Source organism: Leptodactylus fuscus, chromosome 3 (genome assembly GCF_031893055.1).
Source record: "Leptodactylus fuscus isolate aLepFus1 chromosome 3, aLepFus1.hap2, whole genome shotgun sequence".
Classification (NCBI taxonomy): domain Eukaryota; kingdom Metazoa; phylum Chordata; class Amphibia; order Anura; family Leptodactylidae; genus Leptodactylus; species Leptodactylus fuscus.
Genome location: NC_134267.1, coordinates 55,248,061 through 55,269,206, shown reverse-complemented (window position 1 = coordinate 55,269,206; position 21,146 = coordinate 55,248,061). Strand labels below are relative to the sequence as shown.

Below are 21,146 nucleotides of genomic sequence, written 5' to 3'. Positions count from 1 at the left end.
CTTATTAAGTGGGCATGGTAAACTTGTCTTGTCTCCATACACCAGATTTATCAAATCCAACATCTTCAGTAAATTGGTGCAATTTCACTCCAGTAAGGAGGTGGTGTAAACTGTGGAGTAACATCTTAGGATAGATGGATTATACTTACACACACCCCACATTTTCAAAGGTTGTACAAAATTTTTAAAATTTGGCACAAATTAGTCCACAGACACAGAAAAAGTGACTTTACAAATTCTCATGATAAATCTTCCCCATAGACTTTAATAAATCATAATGGAAAGCAAGGTGTGCGCTCTATACAGCTTACACAGTTTGGATCAGGTGAGGTCCTTTGGCCCCATGCACATGAAAGCGAAAAACAGATGTGTAACGGAGGTTTTCTAACCATTCATTTTTAGAACAAGGGGAGTCAGAGGGAACTTGTACATGTCCATTTTTTTAACAGACCACTTTAATGAGCTAATAAAAAATTGGGACATTTTCTATTTTTATCCATTTTCTAATACAAGTGAATGAATCAGTGTGATTGTCATTAAAAATAGATAAGTAGGTTGGGTCAAAATAAATATACCAATGGCGTTCATCCGTTTCCAACGCGTTTCATTACTGGGTTTCGCTTCATGGGGCCTTACCCTAAAATATGTGATAACATATACAGGTAAGTGAATTATCGTTTGCGGTTTGATCACTGAATATCTTTATAATTGGGACTGAACTTTCGGGGGATGATCGGAGCCATATTGATACAGGACTCCAGTGGTTGCAGTTTTTAGTGCTCTCACTAATATTGCAACTTATCTGGATGGAGATTGTTTGGCTTTAGGTAGAGGGATGTCTTGTGCTACACTGGAAGCAAATCCTTGTACATATACAAAGTGTAAATCTCCCCGCACAAGGTGACAAAGTCGTCGTCCGCTTGTATCTCCAGCCACTAGTTCTTGCACATACAATCCCCTCACTGCTAACTTTGGCGGGGTCAAACACTACACAAACAGTCCATTCTTCACGCTCAGTGTGATAATAGCGGCACGGGCCCCTGAATGCAGCACACGTCTATTGACAAAACCTAAAATAAAACAAAGGCACAGAAGGAGAATCAGCCGTCAGCCGCTATTGATCACAACTGCAAAACCCGGCAGCAGCCGCCGCAGCCTCCATAATGTGACAGCATTCACATTGGAGAGTTCTATTACATCTAACCAGGTCAAATTGCTGTGCAGACACTTCTCTCTCCTCATTTCACAAATACTAACTTACATAATAATATGTAATAGCCGGGAATTTAGCTGATCACAGAAGCTGCAGGACTTGAAGAGGTGCTGAGCACTAAGCGCCAGGAACAGCAGAATGTGCCATTTCTCTGTCCTGTTATCTGAAATCACATTCATTATCTGAAATCCCATTTCTGGCCGTGTTTATCTGGGGTTTCTCTTCTCGGCGGCGGGGTGAAAGGGGTGTGGGCTCCATTTTCAGAGAAGAATTCACCACATGCCTCTATTAATGACTGGAAATATTGTCCCTGTATTACAGACTAACCTAACACACACAAGACCTGCTGCAAACCTGGCGCACATTTATGTACGGTAAGGGGCACAGATTAAGGTAGCGCTCCGGGGAATTTTAATTTCCTATTATTTGCTCCATTTGTACTATATATGAGATAAATGGCTAATTTTATTACCATAGACTTATTATCATCAATTCAGTTCCAATTCCCCAATACTGCGTGACCCGCACTGTGCCCCAACATTACAGCGTCTGTTGTGTGGACCATTATCAGTCTCTCCATGTAAACCTATAACCCCTCGTTCACATCTGCGTTTGGTAATCCGTTCGGGGACTCTGTATGGGAGCCCCCCCAATGGACTACCGAACACATTGGCAAGCGGTGTGCAGTGAAAGCACATGAACCCCCATAGACTATAATGGGTTCTCCACGTGGTGTCCACACGGAACATGCGGACAGAAAAGTACTTCTTGATCTACTTTCATGTCCGCATGATTCGTGCAGGCAGCACGCGGAAAGCACATGGACCCCATTACAGTCTATGGGGTCCAAGAGCTTTCACTACACACCGCTTGTCACTCCGTTCAGTAGTCCGTTCGGGGGTTCCCATGCGGACTTCACTGAACAGATTACCAAGCGCAGATGTGAACGTGGGGTCACATGCTCATTGTCAGCCTGTACAGACACACCGACTTATGGTCTACAAGTCAACTAGAGGAGTAAAGAAAAAAGGAGGAAAAAACTGGGACGATTGTTTGAGCGCCGCAGGTCATGATAATGTCAGCAAAAACGTTAGATAAAAACCCTTGTTTTATTGGTTCCAATCCGGACAAACAGTAATAGGCTACGCGATTTGACGCCGTACTGGGGTCTTTATCAGGTCAGACTAAATGTAAATATATGACAGGGAAATATAAGCAGAGTCTAGGTTTGAGAAAAAAATGGTTGTAATGAAATCCAGACAAAAGATAAAATAACCCAATATGGGAGCTCAACAGTTCTTTATAGGAACAAAATACAGCAATACAATAATAAAAGCAAGGCCATCATGTCAGTAACACCAAGGAAATGACATAAAATGAAAATATATAGAAAAACTTGGATGTTACAGGGGTTTTCGACTTTCATAGAAACGCAGCCAGAGAATAATTGCTTTAGGCCGGGGCCCCACGGGACGTAAACGCCGCGATTTGCCGCTGCAGGAAAAATCATGGCGTTTTACAGTGCAAGCAAAGGGGATAGGATTCATGCGAATCCCATGCCCACTTTGCAGAAAAAAAACGCAGTGCAGACACGTTGCAATTTGCAAAGCTGTTGCGGCTTTGCAAATCGCAGCATGTCAATTATATCTACGGAAATGCCAGCAGCTTTCCCATAGATATAATGTTAAGAGAAAGTCCGCAGAGGAAAACTCTGTGAACTTTCTCTTAAAAGTGCTGCGGAAAGAACCACAATGCGATCACGGAGCAGTTCTTTCCACAGCGCTTTATCACTGTGTTTACGGCCCGAGGGGCCTTAGCCTTGTACACTTTTATTTAATTTTGTCCCCATATTTAATAGAAAAACACTGCCGAAAACTCAGCATGTGAATTTTACATACAAACATGCTGCATTTTCACCATAGACTTATACTAGGGGAGGCAGAAATGAAAAACACAGCAGAAAAGCAGTGAAATTCGCACACTCTTTCTGCAATGTTTTTTTCGCTGCGATTGATTACATGGCTTTACCTAAGCTGATTCTGGTTAATCCCATCCACACATTGCCGAAAAAAATCTTTGTAAATTGCAGCATGTCAATTATACCGTTTGGGTAAATTCTGTAGATGTTCCAAAAAATGTATTATTTATTTATTTATTTATTTATTTATTTATTAATAGTATGATATTTCTGCTATGTATAGATGTGGATTTCACTTTATTTGACATAATCACGTGCAACAATGTTTTGTACAAACAGAACAGTAAAATGGAGGGATTGCTTTCATCTCCCATCTGCATGCCCCTACTGTACCGTGTGAATGGATGGCAGCATTTAATACACAAATCATGCGATAATGTGGCGGCTTTCTACAACCTCCTGCCTGTGGCGACTGCGCTGTAGTTAAATACACCCCTGGGTAAATGAATCCCCTGTAATTTATGATAAGGATTTGGAAAGTCCGAAAAATTAAGTTTTATGTTCTTGTGTCCATTTATGTAAAGAAAAGTGTAAAATACTAAAATGATGCTAAAGAATAATCATTAAGAAAAATAATTTATAATAAAAGTCCATTGTGGACACATCACAGCTCGGTAAGGGCTTATTTACACCACAGTGAAAAATGAACGCATGACGGAAGCTTTTACAACGTCTGTCACATGTCCATTATGAGAACACATTCAATCCAATATGTCTATTTACACGTCTGCGTTTTGACGGTTTGTTTTTACGCTGCATATTCTATTTTTATTTTAAATTTGATTTTTATTGAGAAAAAAGGATTTTACAATATATAACACAAACAGAACAAGAAACACCAGAGCGCCATATAATCACATTTCAGCCTATAAGATCAATACGCCATTCAAATCTCAGGGCATAAGAACAAAATACCAGCAACTACGGTGTAACTAGAAAAACAAATAAGTACAGGAACAGTAGACGAGAGGAAAAAGGGAACCACAAGAAGAGGACAAACAAAGAGAAGAAAGAACAGGGGAAACACAAGAAAACAAGAGAAACAAAACAAAACACGCTCAAGAACAGTATACCTGGATATAATACTGATTATACAAAGGAAATACAGCAAAAACGAAAATGAAGCCACCCGTAGTCAGGGAGTAAATAGGAGATCTCAACGGGGCCTACCTAATTCTGTAAGGGAGGAGGTGCCTTCCTATTGTCCATATACGAGGACCAAAGGGACCACCTAAGACGGAAGCTAGCATATGTATGATTTTTGTTGGCCAACATACGTTCCATAGTAAATGCTAAGTCGACATGATGGATTAACTCAGCTACGGTTAGGCAAAGAGCAGACTTCCACTGACGGGCGATCATAGCCCGAGCTGCCAGCACTATCTGCCCCAGTACAACCTGTGACCCCAAGGGGAAAAGATCAGTGTCCAAAAAACAAAGAGCCAGACCAGGGGAGGGCTGTATAATGAGGCCAGCTACCTTAGACATAAATTGAAATACTGCCGTCCAAAACGCTAGGATTGGAGGGCACTCCCACCATAAACGCTGACATATTCTAGCTTTCTCCGTTTTCATGCCCACAGGGACACAATAGAAATCAATGGATCCATTTTTACCTAATGTGAGATGGGCTAACATCGGAAGAAATAACGGATCAGAAAGAAAGAACCAATGATATTAAATCTGTTGTTTTCACTGATGCAAAACTGATGACACTGCTGGTGTGAAAAGCTCCAGAATTATTAAGAGGCTCTGTGCGCCAGAAATCACACCTATAGCTTGCAGCAGTATTGTACTGTATGTTATGATAAATTTGGTAGGTAAATGTGGCAAGTAGGGAACCAAACTTAAAATTTTTGTGCTAAAAAAGAGCACATTTAACGAAAATTGTTACTTTTTCATCCCTTTTACACCAAAACCTGACACCCCTTTATCCCTTACACTAGGTTCACAGCAGCGTTCAGATTTCCGTTCTTTGGGTCAGCTTGGGCACCCATAAAACAGAAACCTAATCTGCTTGGGGTTCGTCAGGTTTCCACCCGGAAAAAATGCTTGCAGGACTTTTCTTTCTGCATTTTTCAAGCGCAATGGGGGACGAATTCTCTGAACAAAGACTGGTTGGACAGAACCTGGACTCCATGTGCATGTACAGGTCCAAGAACAAACTGGGACAGCGTATAGGGGCACCAGTGTGACGTTTGTGCTCTCCCTAGACAATACAATGAGTGACCCTGACTAAAACATGGACAGAGGGGTCACGGCCCCCACATATACCTGTGTACATGGGGCCATAGAAATGAACGTGTCGCTGTGTAATCCATTAATAAGCGTAATGCAGATGGACAAATAACTACAGTTGTGTGTAAGGGGCCTGAAATGCAAGCTGTGATGCGGCAGCCCGGGCTTGGTTTCCAGGCAGGTGACTGATGGGGCGGTATTACTACAGACTCCAGTAGCTTGCAGTTTGGCATAGGTCTGGTCAGTAAAAAGGGACACGTTTAATCTCTCCATGTTGTGCACCTGCCCTGCAGGGCTCTCTGCTGCTAGCGCTCTTGTGTTTGCTGTCAGCTGCCGAGCCCTCCAGCTACTGTACAGGACTATACCTCTCCATACAGCATCATCTGCCTCAGCAGACAGAACAATGTGGAGACAAGCCCCAAGAAACCAGGTCGCCCCTCTATCCAGGATCACACACGATTAATGGGAATGATCTTGAATAGATTTGGTTTCCATCCTGCAGATCTGATCTGACTTCTTCTACTTGTAATAAAGAAGTGGTTGTGAATCTGGTCTATATGATAGTAAATTAGGTCATTAAGGATATCTTATTAATTCTAGGTGTACCCGGGACGTGATGGATTAGACAGCTATAAAGCCATAAACCCCGGGCCTGCTCCCTTTGTGTGGGGATAGATGGATGGAGATGTGATGACCACAATCTGGGTGGCTTTTGTGAGATAAGAGTGGCTGGGCCTCTGGTGACTTTGTGTCCAGTCCGGCCATACACAGCTTTTTGTTTGTGGATATAGAGACAGTTGGTCAGGGAGGCCAAGACCCTCCCTTCTTACCCCCCTCCTTTCTTCCAGGCACGTGTCTCCAAATACAGCAGATTGGCCACAATCCCCCCTTCAATAGCAAGAGGTTAATTTCCTATAGCCAGAGGTGAAAGGGGCAAGGGTCTACACACACACACACTTTATGTATAGTGCCTGCCCATTAACTGCCTGTACTACCCACAATAGCGCCCCAGAAACAAACCATTGTAGTAAATAGCTTGCATTTAACACTATAATGCCTGCTCATAAATAAGGGATACATCATAAGACGTAAGGTCTGTCATCCATTAGTGGGATATATGCACAGATCAGCAACATGCTCCTCTTCAGAAGACCCCCTGTCCAGAGCAGGACTCCTTACGCACATTCTCAGTTCCACCATATAATGGGGCAGATTTATGAAGACTGGTGTGTCTTATGCCAGTATTAATAACGGGCACAACTGGCACCGGGGACTGACAGATTTATGAAGAGGCTGTGGATGTCCTGTGCTAGGGGGGAAATCTACCCCCACTCTGCCCGCATCCGCATGTTTGAGCACCTTAAAAGACCACCATAGTATCATACCTCTATGCCAGAAAAATGGCGACGCGGGATTTCAGAAGGCCACACTATTATCCATGAATTTTGGCTGATTGTGTCAAGAAGTGTCGCAGGATGGGATCAGTCATCAGGAATATCAGGACATCAAAAATAGGGGAAAATAATATATGTCACATTGCTGAATTAGTCAGGGAAGATCAATAGTCACATAGAGCTACCTTATATACTCATCTCTAGAATGTGCAGTATATAGCGCCATCATCATCATATATCACTACAGTATATACTCACCCCTGATATGTACAGTATATAGTGCTATCAACATACTCAACCCTATATGTACACTATATAGCATCATCACATACCCCTGATATGTACAAGATATAGTGCTATCATTATCACATATATCTCTACCTTGTATACTCACCCATGATATGTACAGTATATAGCATCATCATCATCACATATCACTATCTTATATACTCACCCAATATGCACAGTATACAGTGGCAAAATCACATATCACTACAGTATATACTCACCCAATATGTACAGTATATAGCAGCATCATCATCAAATATCACTACCTTATATACTCACCTGATATGCACAGTATATAGCTCTATCATCACATATCATAGCTTGTATACACATTGCTAAAGTACAGAATATATCTCCATCATTATCACATATCCTAACAAAGCCTTGTAACAACAAAATGCGTGTCAAGCTTTCATTTGGGGTGACTGCTCTCTCCTGTGGCATTATGAACTTAGGGGTGATTATTTTGTTTAGCTTGTGCCATTAGTTATGTTTATTCACTTAGCATTGATGTATTTTTGTATTTTTTCTTTATATATGGTGATCGGTACTCTATATTGATGTAGGAGTAGGATTTAGATTGGATTATCTCATCTAACATGAATTTGTGTGCTGAGATATCATCTATCTCGGCACTCTATACTATTTACTACTCACTGTATATATATTCTGGCAATAATCATTTATATAAATTGTGTATATTATTATATGAGGGTCCGGTATTTATTGTGATGACAGGGATGTGTTATAACTAGTATTATTCTTCTTCATTATTTTTCGATGCTTTGTTATTATTTCGTCCAGTGGTTTTGTGGTCCCCCCCCCATTTCATGTTACATACTGGTGGTGGTGGGGGGTTGTATTTTGGGTGTTTTTGGTTTCTACATTGTATACTCACCACTGGTATGTACAACATTTGGTGCCATAATCATCATCATCACCACCACCAGGAAAGGTGTTACTCACTATGCAACCCAAGCCCATACTGACCACATACCATCCATCAGTTGGGGTGTAGTATATTATATGTGGGGACAATAATGGGCAGTATTCTATGTATGTGCAATAGTAAGTCTTATTATCCCCTTTAAGGAGAGTTAGTCCTGTCTATGACTGCTGCTAATACCTACATGGTAGCATAGGTCCCAATTTGCATAATTAATTAATAAATCAGAACTTAATTAAAATATATAAATACTTAACACTAAAAATAAAGACAAGACAACCAAAATTCATTTGTGGATGTTATTTGGCTACGGTGTTTATTTAAGGTAACGATAACAATCAATAATTAATCAATCAATAAATAATTAAATAAGTAAATAATAATAAATTAATTAATAAAATAATCATAAATACTTTAATAAAACCAAAACCATCAAATAAACTTCTCAATAAAAGTAAAGTCCAACCAGCATAAGCTGATCGACTAACCACCTTCAAATAAACACCATGACGTTGTTCTTGAAACAATCACCAGCTTATCTGGGGTGGGCGGGCGGGGGCTTGATTGAAGAGGTTCTATCCGAATGACCCGAACAGCTGATTTCCCAGGTATTTATATTCAAATTTCCCGCCACAAAATTGACAGGCTCCAATCAGCTGACGAGACCGAACAGCTGATCACTTGAACACGCCCCCTTTAGAAACATCTGGAAGGTCTCGCCAGCTGACCGGAGTGACCTTTCCCCTACATTTCACTACCTGAGGTGACTTGAAAATAGGCGGGAACATTAACCCTTACACTGCCAGGCAAACAAAACCACAGATTCCTGAGGAGAAATACTACATTTTATTAAATGGTTACCACAGGTTATGCTGTAAACATGCCACCATGAGTCCCCCAGAGCTATGCAGCTCTGTGGGGCCCCCCCAGGAGTAACGCTAGGTTCACACTAGCGTTCGGGTCTCTGTTCTCAGCTTTCCGTCTTCTGCATGCAGAAGACGGAAAGCTGTCAGACCGGGTCCGGCCGTGAGGGGTAGTGAGTGTTTTATGCTCTCCGCCGTGAAACCGTTTTTTTAAAATTCGGACACAGAGTACTGCATGTCCGACTCTGTGTCCGATTTAAAAAAAAATGGTTTTGCATAAAACACCCATGGGCGCTCACGGCCGGACATCTTTCAAACCCATTCAAATGAATGGGTGTGAGAGAGTCCTGCAGATTTCCATCTCCTGCCTCTGTTTTGTGCAGGAAACAGAAACCTGTAGAACGGAGACTGAGCACAGATGTGAACGAGCCCTTAGCAGTATAACATTTACTGCCATAATACTTACAGGCTCGTGTTTAATACTTATGTTTTATTCTCCAAGTCTACTAGCAGATGTACAATCCATACTGTGCACATTACCTGTAGTAATACTGAAATACTGTGTATGCAGGAGTAGTGCACTTCACTAACCACCATTCCATACACTGCTATATAACTGCTAAAGACAGCCAAGTACTGCGCTCTATCAGTCCCTTACAAATGAATAGAGAGGGGTCACACAAGCACGCTACTGCTGTATTCACACAGGAACTCCAGTTCTTGAGATCGAGGAGTCTTGATCTCCTAATGATCAGACACTTACCTATTTAAAACTACTTGTAGCATTACTAATACAGTCCTATGAAAAAGTTTGGGCACCCCTATTAATCTTAATCATTTTTAGTTCTAAATATTTTGGTGTTTGCAGCAGCCATTTCAGTTTGATATATCTAATAACTGATGGACACAGTAATATTTCAGGATTGAAATGAGGTTTATTGTACTAACAGAAAATGTGCAATATGCATTAAACCAAAATTTGACCGGTGCAAAAGTATGGGCACCTCAACAGAAAAGTGACATTAATATTTAGTAGATCCTCCTTTTGCCTCTTGTCGCTTCCTGTAGCTTTTAATCAGTTCCTGGATCCTGGATGAAGGTATTTTGGTCCATTCCTCTTTACAAAACAATTCAAGTTCAGTTAAGTTTGATGGTCGCCGACCATGGACAGTCCGCTTCAGATCATCCCACAGATGTTCAATGATATTCAGGTCTGGGGACTGGGATGGCCATTCCAGAACATTGTAATTGTTCCTCTGCATGAATTCCTGAGTTGATTTGGAGCGGTGTTTTGGATAATTGTCTTGCTAACATATCCATCTCCGGCGTAACTTCAACTTCGTCACTGATTCTTGAACATTATTCTCAAGAATCTGCTGATACTGAGTGGAATCCATGTGACCCTCAACTTTAACAAGATTCCCGCTGCCGGCATTGGCCACACAGCCCCAAAGCATGATGGAACCTCCACCAAATTTTACAGTGGGTAGCAAGTGTTTTTCTTGGAATGCTGTTTTTTTTGGATGCCATGCATAACGCCTTTTTGTATAACCAAACAACTCATTCTGTTTCATCAGTCCACAGGACCTTCTTCCAAAATGAAGCTGGCTTGTCCAAATGTGCTTTTGCGTACCTCAGGCGACTCTGTTTGTGGCGTGCTTGCAGAAACGGCTTCTTTCTCATCACTCTCCCATACAGCTTCTCCTTGTGCAAAGTGCACTGTATTGTTGACCGATGCACAGTGACACCATCTGCAGCAAGATGATGCTGCAGCTCTTTGGAGGCGATCTGTGGATTGTCCTTGACTGTTCTCACCATTCTTCTTCTCTGCCTTTCTGATATTTTTCTTGGCCTGACACTTCTGGGCTTAACAAGAACTGTCCCTGTGGTCTTCCATTTCCTTACTATGTTCCTCACAGTGGAAACTGAGACAACTTTTTGTATCCTTCCCCTGAACAACTATGTTGAACAATCTTTGTTTTCAGATCATTTGAGAGTTGTTTTGAGTAGCCCATGATGCCACTCTTCAGAGGAGATTCAAATAGGAGAACAACTTGCAACTCAGTCAACTAATTTTTGCATCTTTTTTCGGGGACACATAGGGCTTTATTTTTATGTTGTTTTTATTTTCGAATGTGTTTTAATTTTTTTTATATCCGGGAAAATATAAACATAATAGGAGGGAAATTGGGTCCGGTTTTCAATATATATATTTTTTTAATTTAATAACACAAAGTGTCACTGAAAAACTTTATAAAATAGTTTTTCCTCTTCGTTACGGTAATTTTTATTTTGTATGGTGTCGTCGGGGGTGGGGCTATAACCTTTAATAACGGCGTTTTATTAGCGTATTTTTTTTTTTATTATTATTATAGTATTTACATTTTTTAAAAACTTTTTTATTAGATTTTTTTTTTTTTTTTCAGATTGTGTCCCCATAAGGTCATAAGAGACCTTTGAGGACAGGAGGCTGATTCCCCTGCAACTAAGGCTGGTACATTTAGCCTCAGTTGCAGGAGGAATACAGCCTCCTGCACACTGTATACGCAGTATACAGAGCTGATCTGGGTCCTGTAGGACCCAGCAGCTCTTGCAAGACGCTGCTCCCGGTGGATCAAGTGGTCAAAGGGCGGCTGCATCATGGCGGCGCCCATAGCCGTGTATACAGCGCTCATTGAGCGCTGTATACACAGCAAACAAGATGGCAGGGAAGGGAATAAACCTTCCCTGCCATCTCTCTGGAAGCTCTGGCTGAAGTTACAGCCGGCTCCCAGCTTCAGTAGCTGCATGATCTCCATGCAGCTACTGTGTTCTGACTGGACGTACAGGTACGTCCTGTCAGAACAAGGCAACCACTTCCCGGACGTATAAAGTCTATGGGCGGTCTGGAAGGGTTAGTACAATAAACCTCATTTCAATCCTGAAATATTACTGTGTCCATCAGTTATTAGATATATCAAACTGAAATGGCTGTTGCAAACACCAAAATATTTAGAACTAAAAATGATTAAGAGTAATAGGGGTGCCCAAACTTTTTCAGAGGACTGTATATCCCCACTAGTACAGTAATAGTCCTAGTATACCTATAGCAGTACTAATATAACCCAACTAGTAGTAGTAATATACAGTAATAGTCCTGTTATACCTATAGCAGTACTAATATATCCCCACCAGTAGTAGTAATATACAGTAATAGTCCTATTATACCTAAGGCAGTACTAATATATCCCCACTAGTAGTAGTAATATACAGTAATAGTTCTATTATACCTATAGCAGTACTAATATATCCTCACTAGTAGTAGTAATATACAGTAATAGTCCTGTTATACCTATAGCAGTACTAATATATCCCCACTAGTAGTAGTAATATACAGTAATATTCCTGCTATACCTATAGCAGTACTAATATATCCCCACTAGTAGTAGTAATATACACTAATAGTTCTATTATACCTATAGCAGTACTAATATATCCTCACTAGTACCGTAGTAGTAATATACAGTAATAGTTCTATAATACCTATAGCAGTACTAATTTAACCCCACTAATAGTAGTAATATACAGTAATAGTTCTATAATACCTATAGCAGTACTAATTTAACCCCACTAATAGTAGTAATATACAGTAATAGTTCTATTATACCTATAGCAGTACTAATATATCCCCACTAGTACCGTAGTAGTAATATACAGTAATAGTTCTATAATACCTATAGCAGTACTAATATAACCCTACTAGTAGTAGTAATATACAGTAATAGTTCTGTTATACCTATAGCAGTACTAATATATCCTCACTAGTAGTAGTAATATACAGTAATAGTCCTGTTATACCTATAGCAATACTAATATAACCCTACTAGTAGTAGTAATATACAGTAATAGTTCTATTATACCTATAGCAGTACTAATATAACCCTACTAGTAGTAGTAATATACAGTAATAGTCCTGTTATACCTATAGCAGTACTAATATATCCCCACTAGTAATATTACAGTAATAGTCCTGTTATTCCAGTTTATACGGGTAGGAATACTTATGCACTCTATACTATACCAGTACAATTCTCTCCTATTTCGGATACTACATATATTTATACAGTGTCGGACTGGGATGTATAGGGCCCACCAGTGGACAGGTCCTCAATATTAGAAAAGATGGATTAACTCTTTAAAGATGTTGTACAGGAACTGGAGCATCCCATGTGTGTGCCACCAGTGCTCATTCAGTACACAATATGGGGCTGTAGCTCTGTACACTGTACAGCCGCAGGACACTTTCACTGCAGCTCAGGTCCCAATGACTACAGTAAGTGCTGAAATGCAGTGTAGGGCCCGGCCCCTAAACAGTACACAGAGCTTGCTGCTTCCAGCCTTGTATTAAGGCGCCAAAACCAGCTCCATACAGTATAGGGGACCAGTAAAGAGGCCACTATATGGGGGGGGGGGGGGGCAGCGAAGTGGCCACTTTATGGGGGTAAATAGTGAGGAGCCACTTCACTGGCCATACAGTGCTCCCCATACCTCTATGCTCCCTGCTCCTTTGACATCATGTGTACCCAGAGCACGAAGGACCAAAGAGGAGATAGATAAGTATACAACCTTTCCCCTTATCCCATGCAGCTTGTAGGCAGCAGGCTCACTGTGGTCTGTGGCCTACAAGTCTGGGAGAGGTAGCCTGTGGCTTCCTGCTCTACCAGCAGCAGAACCAAGTTGGGAGGGCTACTTCACCCCGGTTCTGCAGTCCAGTTGTACTTTTAACAACCGGGTTGGCAGAAAGTCGGAAAACTGGCTGCATTACTTAAAGGGATCCTATCATTAAAATGTAATTTTTTATCAATCACACGTAGGAATAGCCTTAAGAAAGGCTATTCTCCTACCTTTAGATGTCTTCTCCACGCCGCCGGTTTTCGTCTGTATACAAATGAGTTCTCTCGCAGCACTGGGGGTGGTCCCCAGCACACAAATAGCACTGGGGGCGTCTCCAATGCTGCAAGAGAAATCTCCAGCGCCGCCTCCATCTCCTTCAGGAACGGCCTCTCTGTCCTCATGTCCACAGGCCACAAGAAAATAGTCGCTTACTGTGTAAGCAGCCATTTTGTTAGTGGCTGTGGGCATGCGCAGTCGGCTCTGCCCGAGGCCTAGAAGTTTGAACCTGACTCCCAGAAGAAGAAGCACAGAGAGGCCGTTCCTGAAGGAGATGGAGGTGGTGCTGGAGAGTTCTCTCGCAGTATTGGGGATGCCCCCAGTGCTGTGAGAGAACTCATTTGCATACTGATGAAAACCGAACGGCGGTGTGGAAAAGACATCTAAAGGTAGGAGAAGAACAGTCTTTCTTAAGGCTATTCCTATGTGTGATCGACAAAAAATGTCATTTTAATGATAAAATCCCTTTAATGATCCCAACTCCTGCTCTCCTTTTCTGCCTTCAATGGACCCTGTGTGCCGCATATCATGTTGCAATGATGTCATGTGTGCCGCACAGGGACCTACCTGCATGCTGAAGAGGAAGACTGCAGTGAGGAGGAGTGAGGGTCGGTAAGTCAATAAGGGCCGTTACTGGACCTCCATTGCCCATTAAAAAAAGCAGCGGGGATCTGGTTGGCGTATACAATATACTAGCAGTATGTATATCATTTTATTCCATCATTACATAAAGGAATATACAGTGATGGTTCTATAAGACTAGTGCCAGCTACAGAAACACCTAGAAATATTAACCCTCTAAAAATCAGAGAAGTTTTTCTAATTTTTACCACATTGCATTTTTAGCTGAAATAAATTATAAAAGTTGTGTCAATTCACACTAAGAGGTTTCACTAGATAGATATTAGACATAGATAGATAGAAAGATAGATAGATAGGAGATAGATAGATAGATAGATAGATAGATAGGAGATAGATAGATAGATAGATAGATAGATAGATAGGAGATAGATAGATAGATAGATAGATAGATAGATAGGAGATAGAAGATAGATAGATAGATAGATAGAGGAATAGATAGGAGATAGATAGATAGATAGATAGATAGATAGATAGATAGATAGGAGATAGAAGATAGATAGGAGATAGATAGATAGATAGATAGATAGATAGATAGATAGATAGATAGATAGGAGATAGAAGATAGATAGATAGGAGATAGATAGATAGATAGATAGATAGATAGATAGATAGATAGATAGGAGATAGAAGATAGATAGATAGGAGATAGATAGATAGATAGATAGATAGATAGATAGGAGATAGATAGATAGATAGATAGGAGATAGATAGATAGATAGATAGAAGATAGATAGAAAGATACATAGATAGGAGATAGATAGATAGATAGATGATAGATAGAATAGATAGATGATAGATAGATAGATAGATAGATAGATAGATAGATAGACAAGATAGATGGAGAGAGAGAAAGATAGATAGATGGGATAGATAGATATGAACATTACAATACATAGCTAGTAGATGTACAGCAAATATAGATTAAAGACAGATAGATAGAATAATATAATAGCTAAACAGATAGATAGCTAGATAGATAGATAGATAGATAGACAGACAGACAGACAGGAGATAGATATGAGATAGATAGATAGACAGACAGACAGACAGGAGATAGATAGGAGATAGATAGATAGACAGACAGACAGACAGGAGATAGATAGGAGATAGATAGATAGACAGACAGACAGACAGGAGATAGATAGGAGATAGATAGATAGATAGACAGACAGACAGACAGGAGATAGATAGGAGATAGATAGATAGATAGATAGATAGATAGATAGATAGATAGATAGATAGATAGATAGATAGACAGACAGGAGATAGATAGATAGATAGTATAATATAATAGATTACAATACATCCTGACACATACATAGATACATATAAAGTAAATCTATAGACAGGATGACCAGATGACAGGACATCTATGAAGCAGCCGATAGACGGATATTACAAGGGCAGGTGCAGGAGGCAGAGCAGCAGTTTTCCCTCAGCACAGTCGGGGACACAGGGGCGGTGTGCCCGGTCCTCTACCGGTATTAGGGGTTCCCACCACCATCAGGTGAGGTGACGACCCTTCCCCCATGCCTCCAGGTCTGCTCAGGTCTCCATCCATCCCCGGACTTGTAACACCAGTGTACGGCAGCCGGAATAGCCAGGCGGGAGCTGCGCTGAGGGTGTTGGGGGGGAAGGGTCACCCTCACCCCCTCCCGAATCCAGGCACGTGTGGCCGGGCATTGAGAGGCAGCGAGGCGTGAGGGCGGGCGGGGCCGGGCGTGTGCCGCCGCAGCCGGAGGGGAGGGGCGGGGCTCAGGTACATCTGCCGCCTCGCTCGTATCCCCGCCCCCCGCAGCACTTGAGCCGCCGGGCCCGGCCTGGGATTGGCTGCGGCGGTGACAGCTCGGCGTGTGCTCGGGCAGCTCGCCGCTTATAAAGGGGAGGCGGCCCCGGGGCTGAGGATCCACAGCACGGCTCTTACAGCACCTCGGACAGAGCCGACACGGCCAGAGCAGCACCTCGGACAGTGCCCGCTACACCCGCCCGCAGACATGCCCAAAGGCTTCCTAGTGAAGAGGAGCAGAAAGTCCCCGCCCGTGTCCTACAGGGTCCGGGACGAAGATGAGGAGCGCGGGGAGTGGATGATGTTCGCTGCCGTGTCCGGGCAGAGGCCGGAGCTGTGTACGGCAACAGGAGGATCACCGGCCCCGGCCAGTCCCGACAGAGCTGCCCCGGCTCCCCCCTGCAGCCCCCGGCCGCCCCCGTCCGGTCAGTATGGGAACCCTGAGTCGGTGCAGCAGTCCTTGTCCAGCCCGACCCGCCCGGTGAGCCGAGAATATCTGGACCGCAGCTTCAGCCTGGGCTCCCCGGTGTCTGCAGAGTCCTTCCCGGCTTTGGTGACTTCCATGGAGCCGCTGCTGTACCCACCCACAGACCTGACGCTGAGCTCCTCGGGCAACCTGCCCGCAGCCTCCTCCACCTCCTCGGGGCTCCCACTGAAGCGTCCGGCCGAGCCGCAGAGCAAGACCAGCGGTCACCCCGCCAGTACCCAGCCCGGTGCCCACCCCAAGCCGCCCGCCGCCAAGAAGACCAAAGCCATCCGTAAGCTGACGTTTGAGGACGAGGTGACCACGTCCCCTGTGCTGGGGCTGAAGATCAAGGAGGGTCCGGTGGAGCCGCCCCGCAGCTCCGGCCACAAGCCCCTGGGGGAGTTCATCTGCCAGCTGTGTAAGGAGGAATACAGCGACCCCTTCTCCCTGGCCCAGCACAAGTGTTCCCGCATCGTGCGGGTGGAGTACCGCTGTCCCGAGTGCGACAAGGTGTTCAGCTGCCCGGCCAACCTGGCCTCTCACCGCCGCTGGCACAAGCCCCGGCCCCCCGCCACTGCAGCCAGCGCCCCCGCCGCCAAAGAGGAGCCTCTCAGCGACCGCGACACCCCGAGCCCCGGCGTCTCCGAGTCCGGCTCCGAGGACGGTATGTACGAGTGCCCGCAGTGCGCCAAGAAGTTCCGGCGCCAGGCCTACCTGCGGAAACACCTGCTGTGCCACGCCTCCGAGGAGCTGCTCTACCCCGAGGACAGGAGAGCCAAGAGTCCCGGCCCCATCAACCTGAGCAGCGGCGGCTCCGAGTGCCACCCGTGCCCCGTGTGTGGGGAGACCTTCCCGGGCAAGAGCAGCCAGGAGCGCCACATCCGCCTCCTGCACTCGTCCCAGCTGTTCCCCTGTAAGTACTGCCCGGCCACTTTCTACAGCTCGCCCGGCCTCACCCGGCACATCAACAAGTGCCACCCGTCTGAGAACAGGCAGGTCATCCTGCTGCAGGTGCCCGTGCGCCCGGCCTGCTGACCAGCCACCATGGACCAGTGTGGGGAGGGGGTGAGTGCCAGGCCCAGTGCAGGACACAGGAGAAGAGGCCTGGTGGGCAATGAGGGGGCATCATGTCTGCTCACTATTAACCCTTCCAAAGGGACTGCAGGACATAAGCCAGGCTGAGCACCCTCGCAGGGTGATGATGCCCACTCATCCCAGGATCTGATAGCATTGGACTGCTGCCAAACAACGGCCCTGACCACTGTGGCCTGAAGAAGAGAACTGTGCCTTTCTTGAAGCAACCCATGCTGCCACCTAGAGACTTGGGCTCTGCCACCCTTCACCTCTACTTACTGTTCTCTTGCTGCCAAATCAAGACACAGCCAGTAGCAGCCATATAGGTTGAAGTGCATTAAATGTGGTTATTGTGCTTTAAAGCAAGACAGCCAGTCACACAGGGCAGAGAGCGCTATGGGTAGACTGTACCAATGACTGTGCCCACCTGGTAAGGGAGGCAGCATCTCTATCCTAAAGCAATAATGTTCTCCAGAGACCACCACTGAGACATGAGACCGCACTACACATGGAGGTAATGCAGTCCCCTAGCCCACCCCTACGTGGAACCTTTGCACTGTCCTAGAGCTTGGCATTGCCCCTCCAGCCTTAATGGGGGTAACATTATTGCTTTCCTGCTGTGCTGCCTCCCTCTCAATCACTAGTGATGCAAACATGTAATAGTGTCGTCTCTGTGTGTCTGCTCCTTCGTGCCATGGCACCGGGCCTGGCATATGAATGTGAGTGTAGCTGTTCTGTAGTCTTTTCTGTTGTAGGATGACACGACACAAGAAGTCCTGGTGTTCTTGGATCAGAACCTGTATTTGCGATGTGACGTGTAGGGTGGGCGCCTTTTTTCCTTGCCAGCTTTGCCCACTCTCCTGTAGACAAGGGTCTTTTTACTTTGTCTCCTGTAATTGTTGTCCCCCCGGCTCTTGTCTGTCCCTGTCTGGAGTCCACATCTACTACTGCCTTCTATTCACAGCCTGTTCCTGACATAACGATTAGCTTTATAATGGCTCGTGAATGCCGCCAGATCCTGTCTCTATATTTTCTGTGAACAAATCTGTTATTAGGATGGGGGAGGGGGGGGGAGACATTTATTTAGTCTTTAGCCACAAATGCCTTGTCTGATAACTTTGTAGAGGAAACGATAAAACTGCCTTCACCAGTATAGAGGCCAAGCCGGTCGTCATCATCATCATCATCACTGCCGCCTGCCGGGCGCTGACACTACTATCCAAATGTATATGTTAATTTTATGATTAATTATGTTTATTTATTCTTTTATTTATTTATGTGAATGACAGATGTGACTATTATTTGATCACGCTTTTATTGGAGTATTTTTCGGTATAACATTCCGGATTGCGGTTTTATTTATTTGTATCCTTTCTCGTACACTAACGGCTATATAGTGACACATGGAAGGGTCGCGCCTTTCTACATTCCTAAACAAATGGCTATTTCCATTCATTGTGCTTTAAGGGGCAGACGGCTCTTTTAAACGGATAGCTCTTAAATGTCTAGAAGCAATCTCTTTTCTACATACATTATTTTCTTATCTGCTAGCTATTTATAGAGAGCTTCAATAGAACTGTTTCGACTGTGTAACAATTTGCTATTCAAATAAAATATTTTCAAATTCAAATGTAAATTTGCGACTTTGTGCTTTTCCTCGACAGTTACGATAGGTAAACCTTGTCCTATATGGTGTAACCTCAGCTGAAGACTACCTGAAAAATGAGAGGACCCCTTCCCTTAAATTTTAGGGATATTGCCCCTTTTCTATAAGGGGGCCCTCCCTGTATAAAACTGTAAGGTTAGAGTTCTCACTGTATAACAGTCACAAAGAGGTACCTAAGAAAGGTCACTAGATCAGAGGCGACAAGTTAATTTCTTAAGAATAAGGCAAACTATGAACAGAATGGAGAACATAGAAGATTAGCATACAAGTACTTTTGAGATATATATATTTTTTTTTTATTATTTTTTTTGGCAGTTTTACTTGCACAAATATATTTTTGGAATAGTTTTTTTTTCTTCTTTATTTGCTTCTTAGGATTTTTTTTAATTGAAATCTTTAGCATTTTTCATTACATGAATATTTTTTTTTAAACTTGTTTCTATACTTTTTGCTCCAATATTTGTAGGTTTATTGAAATTGTTTTATTTATAGATTTATTCATTATTATTATTATTATTTTTAGAATGACAGTATTTAGGATAAATGAATCTGCTGCATTCTGGATATATTGTGAGTTTCAGGCCTTATGAGCAAATAATACTGTGGAATCTTCTATATAAGTAGGTTAGGTTACAGGTGCTCCTCTGCAGGGTGACACGACCTTAGTTTTTGGGATGCCATTGTAGGGTGATAATGGAAAAATCCGTTCTTAGATCTGTGTGGAACTATAAGTCCCAGCATTCCTCTGTCAGTAATTAGTCTCTGATTGTGCCCAGAGGACTCACTGGGTAATGTTATATAACAGTAGAGCAGCAGTCTTAGTAACTTTCATCCAGGATGGACATTCTCCTTGTAGAATAGTTCAGTACACTTTAGAGATCATATTACATAATTCCATTCTATATTTGCTGAAAAACTTTCATCATCCTGTAAATTCTTAGTAATAGATATTGTATTCAACCTGACAAGAGCGATATGAAAAAAAAAAAAATTAATCATTTGAGAGTCACATGAAATGGAAGTTTGAGACACCAGGATCTATCAAGTTATTACTATTAGACATCTATCTAGTTAGTCCATCTATCTATATCCTGACATCTCATATATTATCTGTCTCTTCCATCTCATTTTTTACCTATCATCATTTGCATATTTATCTAGTCCATCCATTTATATCATGGTCTGTCGTATGTATGTATGTAATATCCATCTATCTATCTATCTATCTATCTATCTATCTATCTATCTATCTATCTATATCTATCTAACTAACTACGTGTTCTATCTTCTATATTATCTACATTGTGTTATCTGTCCCAAATACTAGGCACCACAGTCTTTTGCATCTAGAATACTTTTTAGGACTAGCGCCAGTTTTCTGACAACATGTGAGCTCCCATAGATTGGACTATAGGGTTCTATACAGATTTATCTATATATGTTGACCTCTGTCAGGGATTTAGTTCGCAGGAAAGTAAATGACTTCTAGCATTGACCTTTTAAGGGGTTAAATGGTAGATTACTTCTAGATATGACAAATGTGCCAGGTTCTCTGAGAGTACAAAGAGCACAATGTGTGTACATTTCTGAGCATCCTCTTGGTTACATTGTAGGTCCAATACATTTGGGTTACTTCTCATGTCTATGGATGAGGGTAGACATA

At 42.9% G+C, this 21,146-nt stretch overlaps 1 protein-coding gene across 1 annotated transcript; it reads left to right on the top strand.

Annotated features, from left to right (window-relative positions):
- The first annotated feature begins 16,411 nt into the window (after positions 1-16,411).
- INSM1 (INSM transcriptional repressor 1) lies at positions 16,412-19,405 on the top strand. Its single transcript, XM_075267598.1, has one exon. It carries the CDS (start codon positions 16,486-16,488, stop codon positions 17,776-17,778), a length of 1,293 nt encoding a protein of 430 aa, XP_075123699.1. The 5' UTR covers positions 16,412-16,485; the 3' UTR covers positions 17,779-19,405.
- The last annotated feature ends 1,741 nt before the right edge of the window (positions 19,406-21,146 follow it).

Coding starts and splice junctions, on each gene's coding strand:
- INSM1 (XM_075267598.1), top strand. CDS start 16,486: ATGCCCAAAGGCTTCCTAGTGAAGAGGAGCAGAAAGTCCCCGCCCGTG.